The 18,947-nt window shown below is 43.8% G+C and overlaps 1 protein-coding gene across 1 annotated transcript in view; it reads left to right on the plus strand.

Moving 5' to 3' along the window:
* EXPH5 (exophilin 5) overlaps nt 1-18,947 on the plus strand; it is a 51,108-nt gene that overhangs the window by 13,771 nt on the left and 18,390 nt on the right. The window contains exons 2-3 of the mRNA XM_063127079.1: nt 5,625-5,782; nt 8,057-8,213. Coding sequence (XP_062983149.1) covers nt 5,625-5,782; nt 8,057-8,213 — 315 coding nt within the window. The remainder of the gene's footprint in view (nt 1-5,624; nt 5,783-8,056; nt 8,214-18,947) is intronic.

Raw genomic sequence — 18,947 nt, forward strand, 5'->3', positions numbered from 1 at the left:
TTTTTTTTAAATCAACTGTTCTGCTGAAGTGTTTGACCTTCGCGTTTGCATGTAATTTGCGGGCTGTATGCCATTTGCAACGCCTTCTGATGAAAACACTTTGAGCTGCACAACGTAGAGCAACTGTGTTACTCTATTATAACGTCCTATGGAAAATAATGTAGTATTTTCTAATTTGTATTTTTATCCTTGAATTTGGTGTCCCACTTAACTTGGTGCCCTAGGTGACCACCTAGTTCACCTAAATGGACAGTGAGCCCCCCGTACTCTTAATGATATCATCCCTTGGTCAAATAAGAGCAGCCAAGTCATGTTCATGGATAGTCACGCTTCCTGGTCCTAGTTATAGAATTCCTTCCCTGACATATTTGTACATGCCTGAGCATTTTTTGCTTGCATTGAACAATGTCTCTATAAGGTCTGGCTGTCGGGAGCAAGGAATAAGTTGGAAGTTCAGTGTCAATTTATATGGTCATTCTTTTTTCAATTCAGAGTGATTTGAAAAATCACGGATTTTTCACGGATGCTTTAGGGTGGATTCCTGCATTGAGCAGGGGGTTGGACTCGATGGCCTTGTAGGCCCCTTCCAACTCTGCTCTTCTATGATTCTGTGATTTCAGGTAATGCTGTTTTTGTCGTAATACCCAGCAAGGGAGATGGATCCACGCGCAGGCACGTTTTTCCGTCTATAGACGCAATGCAGGTGTGCGGCAATGCATTGCATTTGTGGTTCCCCATTGACGTAGCTGGATGTATTACCTGGTTTTATCTTTTGACTTGAATGGGAATACACCTCCCTGCTCAGGACCACCAGTGGCCTTGCACAACTAGCTTAAAGAGCTCCTTCCCTGATATATTTGCACAAGCCTGAGGAATTTTTGCTTGCATTGAACGACTTCTGTATATGGCTGGCTATGGGGAGCAAGGGAGTTCAGTGTCACACAACTTCTCTATTAAAACAGCTCCACTGGCTTCCGGTCTGTTTCCGGGCACGATTCAAAGCGCTGGTTATGACCTATAAAGCCCTATACAGCTTGGTTCCAGGTTATTTGAAAGACCATATTCTCTCTTACGAGCCTGTTAGCACTTTGGGATCTTCAGGGGAGGGTCCTTCCACCATCACAGGCACACCTGGTGGGAATAAGGAAGAGGGCCTTCTTGGTGGCTGCTCCAGGGTTCTGGAACTCAGTTCCCAGGGAAGCTAGACTGGCTCCCTCCTTGCTGTGCTTTCAGAGGCCTCTGATGAACAGTCTGGTCTTCTGTTTAGGCACTGGACTTTTAAAAAAATGTTATTTGTATTTTAAAAGTTTTAATATGGAACTATGTTTAATTACAGTTTTGACTTTTGTATATTTCTATTTATATGTTTTAATTCTCTATGTTTTAATTTTGTAAAGCTGCCTTGAGGCCCAGTACTGGGGAAAAGGTGGGATATAAATTATTATTATTATTATTATTATTATTATTATTATTATTATTATTTATACAGACATTCTTTTTCAGTTCAGTGTTTTTAGTTAATGCTGGTTTTGCTGTGGATGAGAGAAGAGTCAGAATCATTATTATCTCTCCAAAGCCTGCAGACTGAGTGGGGGGGGGGCTCTAAATTTACATAATTTTAAAAAAATTATGGTATTTTCAGTGCCTGGACTACAAGTTCAGATTTCTCAGAAGTGCTATGCTCAAAAACAGCCACACCTAACAGATTTCTGTTTGAAATACCTTTAGTTGTGCTTCTGTCTCTGTACACCCTCGCCCTCAGGGTGTGGATTGGAGCATTTTATACAGAATTATGTGTTGGCGCATTGATATTTTGGCACAGCTGTTTAAGAAGGAACGCAACAAGGCAGAGGAGTGCTAGGGAGATAGGCATGATAGTCCTTCCCGTCTTCGGTTTCATGAAGTTAATTAATCCTGCTTGCCTGTTTTTCTATCATTAGCAAAAAATTATGAAGTTTTAGGGATTTGGGGGGGGGGGAGGCAGCCAAGTGGGTTCACTGGGGGGGAGAATCCGGCGAGGAGTTACTACAAGCTTTATTAGGCCCAACTAAAATGACAAAGCAATGATCTACTTCCCATAAGTCAAAAGTTAGCTCACTTTGTGATTAGTTAGCCTTAATAAAATATGAAGTCCCTGTTCCTGTTTGTCCCATCCAGTGGTGGCTTCGTGCTTCGTCCCACCTCTGCCTTGTACTTCAATTTTTGGGCAAGTTGCTGGCTTTTTTATATCGCACTAGTGTACCTTCTGGGAAATGAGTGTTTTGTGATTGGCTGTGCCCACCTTAGAAAACTTTTTGTGACTGGGCAAGCCACCCCATAGCAGCCATTTTGTGATAGTGCCCAGAAGAAACTCCTAATCCCAAATATGCCCACTGACCAAAAATGGCTAGAGAGCCTGTAGTATCACCTCAATCTGTGAGGGTGTATTTTCTTGAGTTAGAATTCAAGCTCTGGCAAAAACTTATATAAGAATACAGTAGTGTAAAGCTTATTACTTGAGATCTGCCAGACCAATTTTTCTCATTTTTGTTTTAAACTGAAGCTTGAGCTGTGTAGATGTGCAGAAAATTTTGAAAGTTCAAAAAAGTTCAAAGCTCGAACTTTAATAACAATTTCCTATGCACCAAACAGGCAGGACAGCACCTCCACGAGCGGGATGACAGACAGTGTTGCTCAGTTGACTGCTAAACTTACAATGATATATCTGGTTTATTCCCCCAGCAATAGCATTTATAGCTTTAATGGGGTTTGTGTTGGCTTTTTCCGTGATTTTTACTATACATCTTCTGTGTCGCACAGAATTAAGTATCTATTCTTTATCCAGTGTCCCGATTTCCCCAAAATCAGTTTTCTTGACCTGAGATCTGACCCATCTCTTCCATTCTTCGTTGTCATTCAGTACACCAGATCTTACTGCAATCCACTGGGTCAGGGTTAAGAGCCATATGATCTCAGAAATGTTGAAAAGGTGATGTAATTTGTCTGAAATGGTTCCCTTTCTTTTTTTGGCCTCTAGAGGGTGTGCAATACATTGATTATATTTTACGCATGTGTTCTCGAAGGTGTACTCAGATAAGGAATGAGGATCTTCTAATAGGTTTGTTAGCCAAAGTAACATTTCAGCAAAGGATTACAGATGAAACTAATAAACTGTTCTAATTAAGCTGGGAGATCCAAGTGAGCCAATGTAGGTGGCCAAACCCTCCCAAGGTAGCTTGGTCACCTGTACCATCCTGTACAACAAATGAGAAGAGAGGTTGTATCCAAATTGGGGTGCGATAAAATGGGCTCCAAATTCCCCTTCATGTGAGCTATATAAATATGTGTTTACTGAACGGCATGGGGTGGGGTCAGGGGACGGTAAGAGGATTGTAGCAGCAAGGCCTGGCCCCTGCCTGCCTACATGAACTCAGTAGACTGTCAGACCTTCTCTGCATGTCAAAGCATCAACCTTAGGCTTGTCTTTGCAGTCGAAGAACCTGCTTTCTGCTGGGTTTTCAATTGTGCACCCTCACAATTGCTTATAAAGATTTGTGCACATCTAGGGTCTATTCTGATGGACTACTGAATGAACCTAGGTACTGTGGCCAGGGCTGCTGCCACAGTCCTGTTCTCCACTGTTGCGGATCCAGCAAACACATTCTCATCATGTGAACTGGACCTCGTTTCCTTTGTCAACAGCTTCTTAGATTCAGGACTCCCAACGAAACAGCTTCCGGATAAAGTCCTCTAGCTTTCTTTCTTCTACTTTAGCAGTTCATTCTCCGATTCAAAGGACTATTTGGAATTTAAGGGTTGTTTCTCCTTACTTGTCCCATAAAGCATGGGGGACAACTATGTGGGATGGTAGCAGTGTTAGAAAATGGCTTCCTAAATCTGTATGAAGTGGGGGGTGGATGAGGGAGTGATTTAAAATGGAGAAGCTGGTGGTGGAGGGGGAGGCGCCTGAACAGTGGGGGCTGGTGACTCCAATGTCAGTGGTGTGGTGATTACGTTATGGGTTTCGGTACCTTGGATAGCTGTGCCTCGGATAGCTCCTTTAGAGTTCTGGCTGAAAACCGGAGCAGATTCACCGCCCCACTGACCAACTTCCACTCCTCCTGAACCCTTCTCTGACGACAGGGCAACTGTCAGGAGTCAGCATCATTGAGCATCTGCCAAGGCCTCTGTCCCAGTAGGGGATCCACTGCCTATAAAAAGGAAGAAGAGCACCAATATAGCCAAAGAGAGAGAGAAAAAAGTTTATGTATTAAAAGAAACTCCAACAATTGTATAGCTGCCTGATGCATTTCATACAATTGTTCTTCAGCGGCAATAATATTTACTAGTCTTCAAAGTAAGAAAACCTACTAGCATTGAGCAGTAGTGTATATTCTCTCTGAAGAGGACCAGTTGTTTGAAAAGCAGCAGGCGTCTGTACAGTTGATGGAGTTTTTATTAATAAATTCTGTGTGAGCACTCTTGCTCTCTCTGTGGTCTATTTCTGTCCCTGGAGTCTCTTGGCCCTGCTGTTCCTCCCTATTCACCTGCCTTCCCTGAACAAGCAAGCAATGAGAGGAATGAGGAGAAGTAACCTCCACAGGGCTTGTGTTCTCCTTCTGGGAGGCGGAAAGGATTGATCTCAGAGGGAGAGGAAAGTGAATGAGTGGTGACAACAGTGGTGAGAGGGAGGCGGGCACACTCAGGGAAGAGGGCCCACTGCGATCATCTTTCCCAGTCACAACCACCAGCAACAACCCAGGACTGGCACTGGCTGCCAGCTACTTTTCACTTGCAACTTAACCCATACAATTATATGACCAGAATACTAAACCATAGTTTATTGTTATGCAAATGCAACAATGCCCTCCACTCAATCACTCCAGTGACTCAACCAGCAACAACCTCAGTACAGCTTAAGTATGCTTTCGGGTGGATTCCTGCATTGAGCAGGGGGTTGGACTCGATGGTCTTATAGGCCCCTTCCAACTCTACTATTCTAGGATTCTATAAAATCAGCCTACTCGAGCCTATGCCTTGAGTGCTCTCCCCCCACCCCCCTTACCTTCAGCACTTGCCAGAGGAGGTGACTGGAAGCATCTGCTTCCTGATTTATACTAACCACAGGTTGTTGATATGACTGGACCAGGAACTCTGGTTAATTTAATTTATGATTTGTTAGAACAAGCCAGGATCAGAAATCATGGTTTGATCTTGGCTTGTTTCAATTAACCATAATTTAAACTAAACATAGTTTATCCTTGTTGGATATCATGATAAATCATGGTTCATTTAAATCTAGAACCAGATGCTTCCATTCTCCTCCTCTGGTGCATCCTAGAGGAGGAAGGAGGAATACTTGAGACCAAGGTTTGAACAGGCTCATCTGTGTTGCACTAAACGAGGCCTGTATGTATTTCGTATAGCATAGTTTTTTCATAGTTGTTTAGATGAAGAAATTTGTAGGAGTTCCATTTTTGAGGAGGACCACCACTCTGTGGGCATTCCTGAGAGCATTAAAGAAAAAAAAAACTGTAGAAACACTTAGCTGCATCGGCTTATCTGGATATAGGATTGCAGCCCCATTGAAGTAAGTAAGAAGGTATAGGATTGCACTGTTAAAGTCCTTTGTATTCTCTTTTTAGCAAACTTCACAAGAAAAAAGAAGATGCTACAGGGCTTCCAGGAGTGACCGGAGAATGGTTTGAAGAAATACAGAAGAGGAAATTTCAGAATGATGCCGATGTTGGCAGAATGTTGAAACAACCACTAGCTCACAGTCTGAGAAAAGCCAAAGGAAATGGTGAGTCGCTACTAGTTTATCCTCAGTCATCAAAACAATGCCACTCCCAGCTTCAAAAATGGGGAAAGGAAAAAAAATCGTAGGCTCTTCCTTTTCTTTTCTTTTTAAGATTATAGTGTTAAAGAAGAAAAAAGTCATCAAATTTTCAGTTGGGAAATAATGTTCCAACAAAGGAAAGTATATTAAAAGGCAGTTTTACTACTTAGCATTGGTTTCCCTTCATGCTTTGGAGACAGTAATCAAATTTTGACAGCGGGAATTATCCGATGAGATCGCTGCAGTGTTTGGCTTTATAATCTGAAGAGCATTTAAGCGCTTTGTCGGGAAGAAAAAAAGATAAACATATCACAAGGAAAACTGTAATGTAGTGACTGACATATTGCACTCAAGCTCTGTAGTCTTTTTGCAGGAGATGAGAGACCCAGAAGCAGTTTAGATAAAACAGATTGCAGATAAAACAGTGTGCCTCTTCCGTCTGCTTGTCAGGGGACAGGAACTCAATTTAGATAAATGAAATGGATGAATGGAACCTTGACAGATTAGACGGGCTGAGAAAGTGTGCAAGTGACAATGTAATCAGAATATCGGGACAGGAAGATTGAGCCCATCTACTGACTTGCTTGACACTGATACAGATGTAGGAAGAACATCTCTCAACACACCGTTGCTTCGATCAATTTCCTAACATGCCTTTGCTGTGCTACACACATTCTCCCATTCCATGGGCACATGGTTTTACACCTATGCAGCTGAAGTCTGTGGGGAAACTTCCATCGGATTTATTCAACTCCCACCATCTCATTGTCTCTGTTTTCTTCAAAAGGCACTAGATAGATAGCAACAATGACCCTGATCTAGCTTCGGGATGTCCAGGCTGATATTTCATGTGTTTACTTGGAAGTATGTACCGTTGAGTTCAATGGCACCTACTCCCAGGTAAGGGGCATGCATAGGATTGCAGCCTCAGTCACATGGAAAACCAATGGAAGAGAGTTGGTCAGGACTAACTTCATTCAATCTCAGTGGGACGTACAGCACAACCCTGAACACGTTTGCCTACAACAGTGGTACAGAACTATTTTGGCTCTAAGGGCCACACATGATGCTGGGTTGGGGGCTGCACACACACACACACACACACACACACACATGAGCGCCTACATACATGCCCACACCACAGATCCGGATTCAGATCACTCTTTCCTTGCTGCTAGCAGCAAGGAGCAAAGAGTGATCTATGTGAGGATTTCTGGGAGAGGGATTGGAGAATTTTCCCTCCCAGCAATCCTGAGACAGATTTGAAAACAAAACAAAAATGTAGAGATAAGTTGAAACACGTCCCAATTTAGGGCTTTGTGCGAGTGTTCTGATGTGCGCCCAGAACCCCTGTGGTGGCAGCAGCCGTGATTACATTTACATCCCATCCTTTGCAAGGAAACCAAGGGGGTTTACATGGTTCTCCTTTTCTCTGCTTTATCCTCACAACAGCCCTGTAAAGTGGGCTAGCCTGAGTGTCAGCGATTGGCCCAAAGTCACCCAGTGAGCTTTGTGGCTGAGTGGAGACTTGAACCCAGGTCTCCCAAGTCCCAGTCCAACATTCTAACCACTACACCACACGGGCTCCCTGCTTATTTCAGTGAACCTAGTTGAATGCAGATGTGGATTGCATCATTCCCTTGAAATGGTCAGGAAAGCCATTCAAGGCACGGGAATTCTATGCTACGGAGATTTAGCCCTTCCTAAAGGAAGCCCTGAAACAAGTGGAAACTCACATTTCTGGATTAGAAAAAGTGAGCTCCCTTATGTGAGCTCTGTTGACCTCCCCTGTTCCAAAAATGCGCATTTCTGCTCATTTTGTGTTGCCCCACCCCCAGAAGCGCCATTGCACACTGCATTGGCTGCTTGTGTAATGGAATTGGTGGGGCACAAAACTATCAGCAGGGGTGTAAGCACTTTGTTGGATATTGTTGAGGGGACAGGAAGCATTGAATACATAATTGCTGCTGTCAAAGTTGAATGCACCATTTGTTAGGCAAGGAGTGCATAGGTCCAAACCAGTACAAATAACTGCACACATCCCTTCCACCCCACCCTGCCCCAGACTGAATAATACAGGCTGCTGGGCATTTGTATCCACCACTTTTTTGCAGGAACTATGAGTCCAGGGAGTGCACAGAGACATTTCGATTTCAGGCTTGAGGCATTTGCATTTCTAAGGAACTGGAGACAAGTCTTCCAGCATCGTTGTTGTTTTCCTGTTCTTTTCCTTTTCAGATTCTACAAATGCAAAACCCTCGACGCCCCAGATTCCACAAGCTCAGAAGCATGCGGCGTCTTCCATCCTGGGAGGGCTCCGAACCCCTTTGGCTTCTCTCTTCTCCTCCTTCAGAAGATCCAGAAGGCAGCATTCAAAGTCGCAGCAGCAGCAGCAGCAGCAGCGGCAGCAGGACTCTCCACGGTGAGCTAGTAGCATCCTCTCTGTGTACATTCAATTGTTCGGGACACTTTTTCACAAGTTTGGCCTGAAATCAGTTTCTCTATTCCCTGCATCTGCTTCCAAGGATTTCTCACCAGGCCACATTATGCAGCCTGATCTACCTCCTAAGATTGTTGTAAGGATAAAGGAGAGCAGGAGAACCATGTAAGCTGCTTTGGGTTCCTTCGGTAGTAATAACCACAATGTAGAAAATGTCTTAACTGCTGCTCGACTGAATCTCTTCCGTTTGAAGGAGCATTTACAGCTCTGAGAGAACATGCAGTAAAGATGTACCTCAAGAAGAGCAACTGGCTGAAGCTTATAGCTTCCTGGTTTACTCTGTGTGTTTTTTGCTCTTCTGCTTGAGTTATTCCACTGGAAATAGCAGAAATAAAAGTTGCTGTGACAATACTGCCTAACAGAGGAACAGATGAAGCTGACCAGCACTGAGTCAAAACATTGGTCCATTGAGCTCAGGATTGCTGATGCCGGGGCGGGGGGCAGGGACCAGGGCCCCTCCAGATGTTGGACTATAACCCCTATCAGTCCCAGCCACCATGGCCAATGGTCAGCGATTGTAGCTGTTGTAGTTCAAAAACATCTGGAGGTTCCTGATCTACAGAGATTGGCAGTGACTCCCCAAGATTTCAAAGAGACATTTTTCCCAGCCATACCTGGAGGTGCCCAGGACTGAAATTGGACCAAGAGCTCTGTCACCAAGCTACAGCCCCTTCCAAAAAATCCCCAGCCATTTTGACATAGCTATTCAGTCTTGTCAAATTTGCCTGCCACAGAGTCCTGGAAGACTACATTAAGATTCGACAAGTGAATGTGTTCCCACTTGCTAATTGCAGGGTGTGAGGAAAGCGAGCCTTTGGGTCCTTCTGTTTTAATTGCTTTTATTAATATTAAATTCATACAGCATCCATGATGCATTCCAAAGCCCTAAGCTGAGCTTTGTGTTTCATGTATTAAATGTTCAATGCTCACACAGGAATTTCCTACTGTGCATGCTGAGTGTTCCCCTGCTCAAAAACAGAATGGGGAAATTGCCCTGTGCACACAGCTCCATCCATTCAATGGAGCTGGCTGGCCACTGAGTGAACAGCAATGTTTGGACTAGATAGACCCATTGTCTGATCCAGCATGGCTCTTGTTATGTTCTAGTTGCTGGACTGGAGGTCTTGGATCCTCTGTCCACTTCTCTCAGGAAGTTAGATGGATGGGTACAAGAAGCAGATGCACTTTAGTGGTGGTGACAAAACTTTGGAATGCTCTCTCTGTAGAAGTCTGTTCGGGTCCCTTTGTGTTTGCTTTTATGCATTGTACTGAAGACTTCCTCATTTCAATATGATGTTACAGGCCAACGATCTGCTGTTTTTAATGTTTGCTTTACTTTTAAATGATAGGAATTCTAATTGCTGCTATCATCTCTTTATTTCCAATGTCCAAGCTCTTGAGTGCGGTTACCTATGTAGACAAAATGGCAACATCTTCACAAGAGGGAGGTATTGATAGTCTTGGGGGAACCCCAAGATTTACAGAAGCGCAATGTTGTTTTATTTTATAGGAGGGACACACACACACCCCCAAAAAAACCCTGATAAGGACTGAGTGTGCTCAGTGGATGTAGAATACTGAGTGGCTGTTATGGGAGGTACAGAAAACGGGATATGAGTGAATGGAATAGAATAGAGTATAATGGAGGAGGTGCTGGCTGACTGGCGGGCAGGCAGAACGCCTGAACAGGAGCACTCCACTCTGCAACGTTTTATTGCAGGTCCCATTTGTTTTATGACGTTGTTTTGTAGCATTATTGTGTATTTTAATGTTTTGTAACAGAGCAGCGGAACAGAAGTTGTCGTCTTCATTACCGTAGTGATGACTCTCATAATGCGAGGACTATGGCTTTGAAGGGGGATTAGAGAAATTCATGGAAGGTGGCTATTAGCAATGACGGCTAAATGAAAATCCCAGGGCTCAGCAGCAGCGCAACTCTGAATGCTAGTTGCTAAAGGACAAACTACAGGACAGGGCTTATTGAAGCCCTGCTGAACTACAACTCCCACAGTGCTCGGGATTGTGGGAGTTGTAGTCCAGCACACCTGGAAGGGACCAGGTTGGAGAAGGCTGCAATAAGTCCTGCATGTAGGCTTCTTAGATGCATCTTGGTGGCCACTGTGAGAAACCAGAGGCTGGATTACACAGGCCGTTGGTCTGATCCAGCAGGGCTCTTCTTAGGTTCAAAATGTTTCTGGTTAGATTTTTGCATAGGTTTTGTGTGTGTGTGTGTGTGTGTGTGTGTGTGTGGATTTGCTCTGAGTGCATCTTCTGCTTTATTCCGCCTACTCTCCGCCATGCAGCGTCTGTTTTCTCCCTCATTGTGCCTGAAGGCACTGAGTTATGTTAGCCAACGGGGCTTCCACTCTTTCTGCGTGGGCTGGATTTGCTTACCTGTCACCTTTCCAGAGCCTCAGATGATGTTATGCTTTTCAGAACAAGGAGGGTGCTTGGGATGAATCCCGCAGAGGCGTGCAGAGTGCCGTGTGAAGCGTAAATCATCGATTGCTAAACACCCTGTGTCTTGTGGCTGAAAAAGGCCCCACCTACCATAAAAGATTTCTTTTCCATAGAGTTTGTTTCAGAGGAAGACAGGATGTGTTCAAAGCTCTCTGCCGCCTGTTAGCCAGAAGTTGTTTAGGAAGCAGGTGAAATTCTGTAGTCAGCTCCGGAGCCGGTCCTGTAGGTAAACGTGGGCAGGTGTCAGGCTTCCAACTCCCTTCCCCCACCCTCCATCTCAGAGTTCTTGTTCTTTGCACAGATGAGGAACAGACAGATGAAGAATTCTGCAGAAGCAACTGCATATCTAGAAGTGCTTCGCTTGCCGAATTAGTGCTTGTCATGTAGCAATTAAAGGCATGCAATGGAGCCTGCCAGGAAAAAAGAGCTGGCAACCAAAATTGGGGGATGCCTGAAAGATTCTGGAGAATATACAATATATATATATCGGGCAGAAAGACAGCCTCATCAGCTGTGTGAAAGAAAAGGTTTAAAAGCAAACAATGAAATTGTGCCTGCCCCTTTAAAAGCACAAGTACAAACTGGAGCCAGTGTGTCTCTTACCCTGCTGTCTTTCTGGCTGCTTGGTATACCTCCTCTTCTGTTCAGGGTTGCCAACTTTTCAGCAGTCCACTGTTTCTGTGCCTCTTGATGTGCCGACATTAGCAGGTATCCCTATGCTGTAAAAAGCGTCACTTGCTGATTTCAGTAGATCATCCTCCCCCAATTGGGTGCCCTCCGCATGTGTCTACAACTCCCATCATCCCCAGTCATCATGGCAATTGATGGGCCATGGTGGGAAGTTGTAGTCCGACTCCTCTGGAGAGAATCAGTTTGGGGAAGGCTTCTGCTGGTCAAGCTGCAGTTAAAGCAGAAGAGCAGACCAGGGCAGTTTTTATCTGGTCAGTTGGCAACCTCACTCCCCCCCTGCTTTAGGAAGTGGAAATTAGTTTTCCCCTAGAGCAGGGCTGTGGGCCGCCAGATGTTGCCAGTCGCTACCATAGCCAGTTGTCAGTGATGGGATTTGAATTCCCACAGCATCTGGAGAGCCACAGGTTCTGCATTGCTCCCCCACGTAGGTAAGAGAGTAGTGGACGAAGACATGTTGCAGCTTCATCCTCTGCTGGAGATTTTAAAGAGACAGGCACCATCTCATGGCCAAGAACTGTCTGTGCTAGTAGTGAGAATATGAGTGAGTGGGTGAGAGGCTGTGTTCTGCCATATTGCACACTGCAAACTTATACATACTTATCTGGGAGGAAGCAGGACATGGAATAACGGGATCAAGTTACAGGAAGCCAGATTCTGGCTGGACACCAGGAAAAACTTTCTGACTATTAGAGCAGTACGACAATGAAACCAGTTACCTAGGGAGGTTGTGGGCTCTCCCACACTAGAGGTATTCAAGAGGCAACTGGACAACCATCTGTCAGGTATGCTTTAGGGTGGATTCCTGCATTGAGCAGGGGGTTGGACACGATGGCCTTATAGGTCCCTTCCAACTCTACTATTCTATGATTCTAAGCCCCATTGAACTCATTGAACTTACTTCTGAGTAGACTTACAAAAGATTGCACAGTAAAAAAACTTGCTCTTGTTTTTGAAATTTCTGCCCAATAAGTACAAAAGTATGGTGTAGGAGGAAGCAAAGATAGTGTGTTGGCCCATAAGAAAAATATCCAAAATTCACAGTAGGGTGATAGTTTTATTAGGACTAACCAGAATATCACAAAATAGTGAGAAAGCTTTTGAGTTCTCCAGAATTCTTCATGTGAAGCAACATCTTTAAGAAGAATGAGACCTTTATTAGATTGGGCTCTCCTAGGCATTAGGCAGGTTTCAGGTTACACCTACACGCAATGGCAAATTCCCCATTTTTGAAAATACCCAGATCAGACTTTAGCCTTAAATGAAACACACAGGTTTCTTGTGGAAGAAAACAGCAGTAAAGAGAAACATGGCAATTCTTATTTTAGCAGAGCTGGAGAATAAGTTTTAAAAAGCCAGTAGAAGCTGAATTGCTTAGAATTACCAATTCTGCTTCTACTGGTTGGAAGGAATGTATCCTCAAAGAATAAAGTCTCATCTTCAGGTGTTATTTATTGAATCCTCTTTCTCCAGTTTTAGGTTCCTGCTCTTGAACCGTGGGGGTTGAGGAGGAAGAGGAATTAAATTTGCCCCTTTGGAGCAAAGAGCAGCTCAGGGGGGGAATTTGGATCAGAGAAATGGTGCCTGGGGAAAGGCTTCAGTTTCCTCTCCCCCATGCTGTGTGGCTTCAATCCATATCAAACTGACACACATAAACATACAAACACAAGAAATCCTGACAACTAATTGTCATGCGACGTGCCTAGTTTGGTCCTCAGAGTAGGAAGGGGCTAAGCAAAACTATCAAGCTAAGCTGGTACTTATTCTGTGAAGTTATCAATATATCCTTATTAAATGCAGTGGTGCCTCCAGTCTCACATTCTGTAGCTAGAAGTTTGCCAACTCTTGAACTGGCTCCTAGTGCTGTACATTTTAGCAGTAGTTTGACCTGCTGCAATTAACAGATGATCTCGTTTAGCTCCTTGCCATGAAAAGGTTTCACTTGCTAACTTCCGCGTATCAAATCTCTGTTAAAGGGACAAGAACAGGCCTGGTTGAGTTCTGTTTTTTGGCCAGCTGGCAACCTTAACCACATCAAGCTACCGAACTTCATGAAGTGAGGTAAACAAACTCCCAGTAATGACATGCAGTGCCCTGAAATAGAATAGTAGCTAGGATATTCCTGGATTCTATGGTAATTAAGTATTTGCTCCCTGGTAAACAGGATTTTAATTTAAAAAATACTATTAAATTGGATTATCAGAGGGTTGGGTGGGGAAGAATAGCATAATAGGGAGGTGGAGCAATTAACACTTGCAGGATAATTTTGCTCTTCTGTCTGAAGAGAGCTAAAGTGGATCTTTTCATTATTTACCGATTCTTACAAAGGAGGAGAGGGGAGTACTCTGATGGTTCAAAAGAATGTATTAGGAGGACACCTTTTAGAAAGAATTTGGAAACTGGCAGAAGAGCAGTCTTGTGGTATGAGAGAGTGAAAGCTTGGAAGAAGAAAATGCCTGACTGTAGGCTTTAAAATATTCTGTACCGTGGGCCTAATTTACCTGCCTCAAAGTCGCATCCTCTAAACTTTCCAAAAAATTTAAGATGGGCAGAGGCTGGTTTTGCTTTCCGAGGTTGAAATTTTATACGTACTTACCTGAGAATAACTGCCATCAAACTGAGAGAGCCTGATCAGACGACATGCTAAGCCATGGTTAGGCTGCTAAGCAACGAATGGTTATAGAGCGTGTTTAAACCATGCTTATGTAGCCACCATGGTTAGGAATGGTTCACACAACACACTGAGTCATAATGAACCTGTTCAGACAACATGCTAAACCATGATGGTTAAGTGTTTTGAGCTAAACATTATGGCTTAGTGTGTCAGGTGAACCATTCCTAACCATGGTGGCTACATAACCACAGTTTAAACTCACTCACTAACCTTTTGGGGTTAGCGGCCTAACCATGACTTAGCATGTCATCTGAACAGGGTCTGAGTGAGACCTAATAAATTTTCTTTTTTATTCATTATTTATATCCTGCCTTTTTCCTCCAAGGAACCCAAGGCAGCATATATAATCCTCCTCCTTTACATTTTATCCTCACAACAATCCTGTAAGGTAGGTTAGGCTGCAAGTCAGTGACCAACCCAAAGTCACCCAGTGAGCTTCATGGCTGAGCAGCGACTAGAACCTGGATCTCCTGACTCCTAGTCCAGTGCTCTAAAAACAGTTGCATGAGGCAGAAATTCAACAGGTAATGCCTTTCATATTCCCAGACCTGCCGTAGCTGTTGCCTTCCCGCCAAATTGCAGTCCCCTCCGTCACGGTATACTTTGCTTCCTTCTGTACTCTGATTCTGGCCCATGATAGTTTCAGTGATGTAATTTGGTTTATGGAGATAGTTTTTCTGGGAGCACCCGACTGAGCATGTGATCTCATTTAAAAGCAAGTAGTTCATGTGTAATATTTATGCACTTACTCATTCTGCTTAGGAGGACAAAAGTACCAGGGCATCATAACCTCTGTGTGTACAGATAACAACCAACTTCACAAACAACATCTATGCAAGTTAGTGTCTCAGTGATTCTCTCTTGTGCTTCAGCACGTTTTGCATTGGTTTTGCAACTAATGGCTTATCCAATGGGGAGCTTTCTGTATTGTCAGGCCCCGTAGTTTATTTGCTGTGATCCTGTCTGTAATTTATTACTATTTTGTTGACAGTTAGATGTTGTTTTTAATACGTTGTAAGGTGCCTGTAGCGTTTGTTTGTTTTTTAAAAAATGGGAAGGTGGAATGTAAATATTTCTAATAGATAACAAATTTAATAAACAGAGGTCCAGGATTTGTAGGACTCAAATAGTATATGCAGAACCAGGTTCTTGGGAAGTGGGATGAAAGCACCAAAAGGGTTCCAGTGCTGAGGAGAGGCTCTGGGAAAACTTACGACATGTTTTTCGGACTGAAGATTCTTCCTCCAAATAGGAGTGCTCCTGTTGATGGTTTTAGCTTGCTGTTCCTCCAAACAAGTCATTTCACACCCACATCCAATCCCCCCCCCCGTTTGCAGCTGATGCCCAACATTCTCTGATTTGACATTTGTCAGTCTTCATTGGTCTATATGGGGTGGGGGTGGGGGGCGCTGTTGTTTCATTTTGATCCCCTTAAGATTTTAAAAGGAGTTTTTGGACTTGTGTAAACCTCAGAGCTCAACTGAACGTGCTGATTACTTCCTTCTTGTTGCTCTGTGGTTCCATTTTGTGTCCATTTCTATCAGCACTTTCCACCCGAGTTTGCTATTAGAGGGAGCGATGGGTGGCATGATATTGGAGCCTGAAAGTCGCCTGGCTTTCTTGATCTGCTGAACAGCCTTCCAGCTATTGGCTCGATGGAAGTAATTGCAGTTTCTTCTTTTTAACCAGCTGTCACGGTTGCTTGGGGAGTAGGAAAACTGGCACCTGCTCCTTGTATTCCACCACTAGACACTTAGTGCCTGACAGCTCTCATTTGGTCCTGTAAAACATCCCTAGAAATGCAGGAAGCATTCTCAGGCCTGATATAAAGGAAGATAGGGTTCAAGGTGCATTTCACAGTAGAAGAAGGAATTTTTGACAGATGCTACTTTTTATGCAGGTGGGAGCATGTGCTGAAATTCTCCATTCAGTAGAACTATAAAAAGTTTCAGGAACCTTGACTTCCTTGGCATACAGCCTTCTTCAGGAGGGGCAGTTACTTTCCCTGGAACACATTTGGGTCACATGCCTAAAACAAGGTATGTGGGAGAGTGAAGCTTGCAGTGGGATGGCAAAATAGGCCGGAGATAAACAAACCAGAAATAGGGAAAACAATCCACAGTTTGTTTGCTTGTCCGTAACACAATCATGGCTAAAGCAACAAACCATGGTTAACTTAAACCATGTCTTAGTGTTACATGCAAATGCAGTCTATGAAACTGTTTCTGGCTCTGAGGGGTCTGGTTCTATGCCTATAATATCCAAGTAAGATTGCCAACACTTCTTTTTTTGCTGTTGTTGCAAAGCTCCTGTGCCTTTAATTGCTACGTGACAGGCAAGAAGTGATCAGGTGCATCATTTCGTGCCATGGAAGAGAGAGGTAGGGACAAGAAAAGCTTTGCCTTTCGACGTTCTGCCCGTCGCAGAGCCCTGAAAAGCATAAGAATAATAGAGGCGTCATCGTTGTGACCCGATCGGAGCTCCTTTTCCCCTTCAGATGAAGTCACAGAGCAGGAAAACAGATCCTGCCCAGATCTTTCAAGCCGCCTCTCAGTTGCAGCCAAACAAAAAAAAGTGCAGGCACTTGTACCTTTCAACTTGTTCTTCCCTGCCTGCGAGCACATTACAAATAAATGACAAGGCATTCTGGGAGGGAAGGCTCATTCAGGCACCTGAAGCATGCCAGCCAGCCAGTTTATACTTGCTGCTGGAGCATAATAAAGTGAATTCGCTTGAATACACAAGCGAGTCCCGAGGACGAAAGGGCGGCGGGGAAGGGGTGTGTGTGTGCACACCGAAGAAGGCTCTGAAAATGGGTGCTGCAAACGACGGTGAACACGAAGCAGAGTAAGGAAAACAGAGCCTGGTTGGTGGCAGGCCAAACTGTTACCAGCAAAGAGTGACCGTATGGTGAGCAAAATTCCTTTCAACTTTGGGGAGTGGAGCAAGAGGAAAACAACCGGAAAGGCTGCGGATGGGGCAGGGTTGTAGTCTGGCTGATTATGGGTCTTTTTTTTAAAATCTCTGAGTAGTCCAGCTTGTTCTACTTACCTGTTCAGCGAACACTTTTTTGTTTTGCTTCGTTTGTTATCGGATTAGATTACTTATCAAACCGTTCTGTGAAAAAGGAGCGCCGATCCTATGCCCTGGGCTTTTTAAAGTGGCTATTCTTCCCACCCACCTCCTACAGCTCTTGTGCCTTTAGCAGATATATGACAGGCATAAATTCAACAGGCGATGTCCTCCCCTCCACATTATTGCGAGTCTGTGTCAGAGAAAATCTGGCGTTGATTTTTCTGCTGGTTGGGGAAGTGATAAAGCCGTGCAACCCTAGGCATGTTCCTTGGCGCACTTTGAAAAAAATAGTCATGGGGGAATATATATATTTTTTTTTATCGTTGGTTAGTGTACATTGGTAATGTCATACTAAAAAACGCTTGCCTTAGTCCTTTAGTAAATGACTGATAGTTGTTCTGAAAAATGCTGTAAATGAACAATCCACTTTGTGGTGTGTAAGGATTGAGTTCTAAAGCTGGGAGAAATTAACTGACCCTGTTAACGAGTTTCCCTCATTTCACCCTCCCTGAATAGGTTAACAACCTCAACCTGAAACAATATTTGAGGCAAACGGATTCTTATCTATGTGGACATTATTGTCCCTCAAATTGATTGTTAGCAATATTCGGACAAGATCAGTCTGACCTTCAGTTGTTTGATATGCATCCCTTGGATTGAAATTGCTGTCGTACCATGTGGGATATAAATAGTTGAAGCCTGTGATTAGGTGAATCTGTAAGCCTTTTGATCAAAATCTGTAGCTTAATAAATGGCTTGCACTTATTAGACCTATAATAAAGGTCTAGTTCAGGAGGTCTTAGGGTCTTGTGTTCTTTTAACAGCTGCATGATGATCAGAAATCTAGCAGGTGAAACTTTCTCCATCTGGGAAGCCACAGCTGGAGAGAGCAATTGCCTTCAAGCCCTGTGATATGGGCTCTTTCCGGAGACATCTGGTTGGCCACTGTAGGAAACCTGGCTTGATCTAGCAGGGCTCCTTGTGTTCACGCTGAGAAAACCTGTGCAATTTCTGGGTTGGATCCAGACTTAGCCATACTTAGAGTAGACCAGGGATGGGGAACATGTGGTATTCTAGAAGTTGTTGGACTGCAACTCCCATTGTCCTTCACCACTGGATATGTTAGCTAGGGGTGATGGAAGTGTTATTTCAACACATCTGGAGGGTCGCATGTTCACTACTACTGGAGTAGACCCGTAAAATCAATGGAGTGTGTCATGATTGACTTACTTCCCATTCATTTTAATGGGTCTACTTTAAGACTAAGCCTGGCTCAAACCCTCTGACAAGCAACTGTAACTAGGGGCTATAAACAGAGCTCAGGTCTTGCAACTTACGCCAAGCTACGTATTGTGACTGTGGCACAAAAGAAAGCTGTAAGTAAATGCAGGAGCAGCATTTATCCAGAGTTTAAAACTGAACCATTCAACAAGAGCTTCGGATGGCCGTGTATTAGGGGGAGCTACATAAAACTCGGCATCATGCTATTTTATAAAATGCAAAAAAAGGCGTAATTTTGTTACAACCTAGAACAACATTTGTCTCTCATTGAAAAATCGATAATAAAATGAATATAAATATGAATTTATTTTTAAATCAGAGTATAGAGCAAGAAACATTAGATGGTCAAACTCCTTTCATGGAGGGTGTTGTGGGGGAGTCACATTGCTCATGATATCCTAGGTATTTGTTTATGACTTTTCCTTTTTTAGAAGTGGAACAAAAGCAAAGAA

The sequence above is a fragment of the Elgaria multicarinata genome, chromosome 5 (genome assembly GCF_023053635.1).
Source record: "Elgaria multicarinata webbii isolate HBS135686 ecotype San Diego chromosome 5, rElgMul1.1.pri, whole genome shotgun sequence".
Taxonomy (NCBI): Eukaryota; Metazoa; Chordata; class Lepidosauria; order Squamata; family Anguidae; genus Elgaria; species Elgaria multicarinata.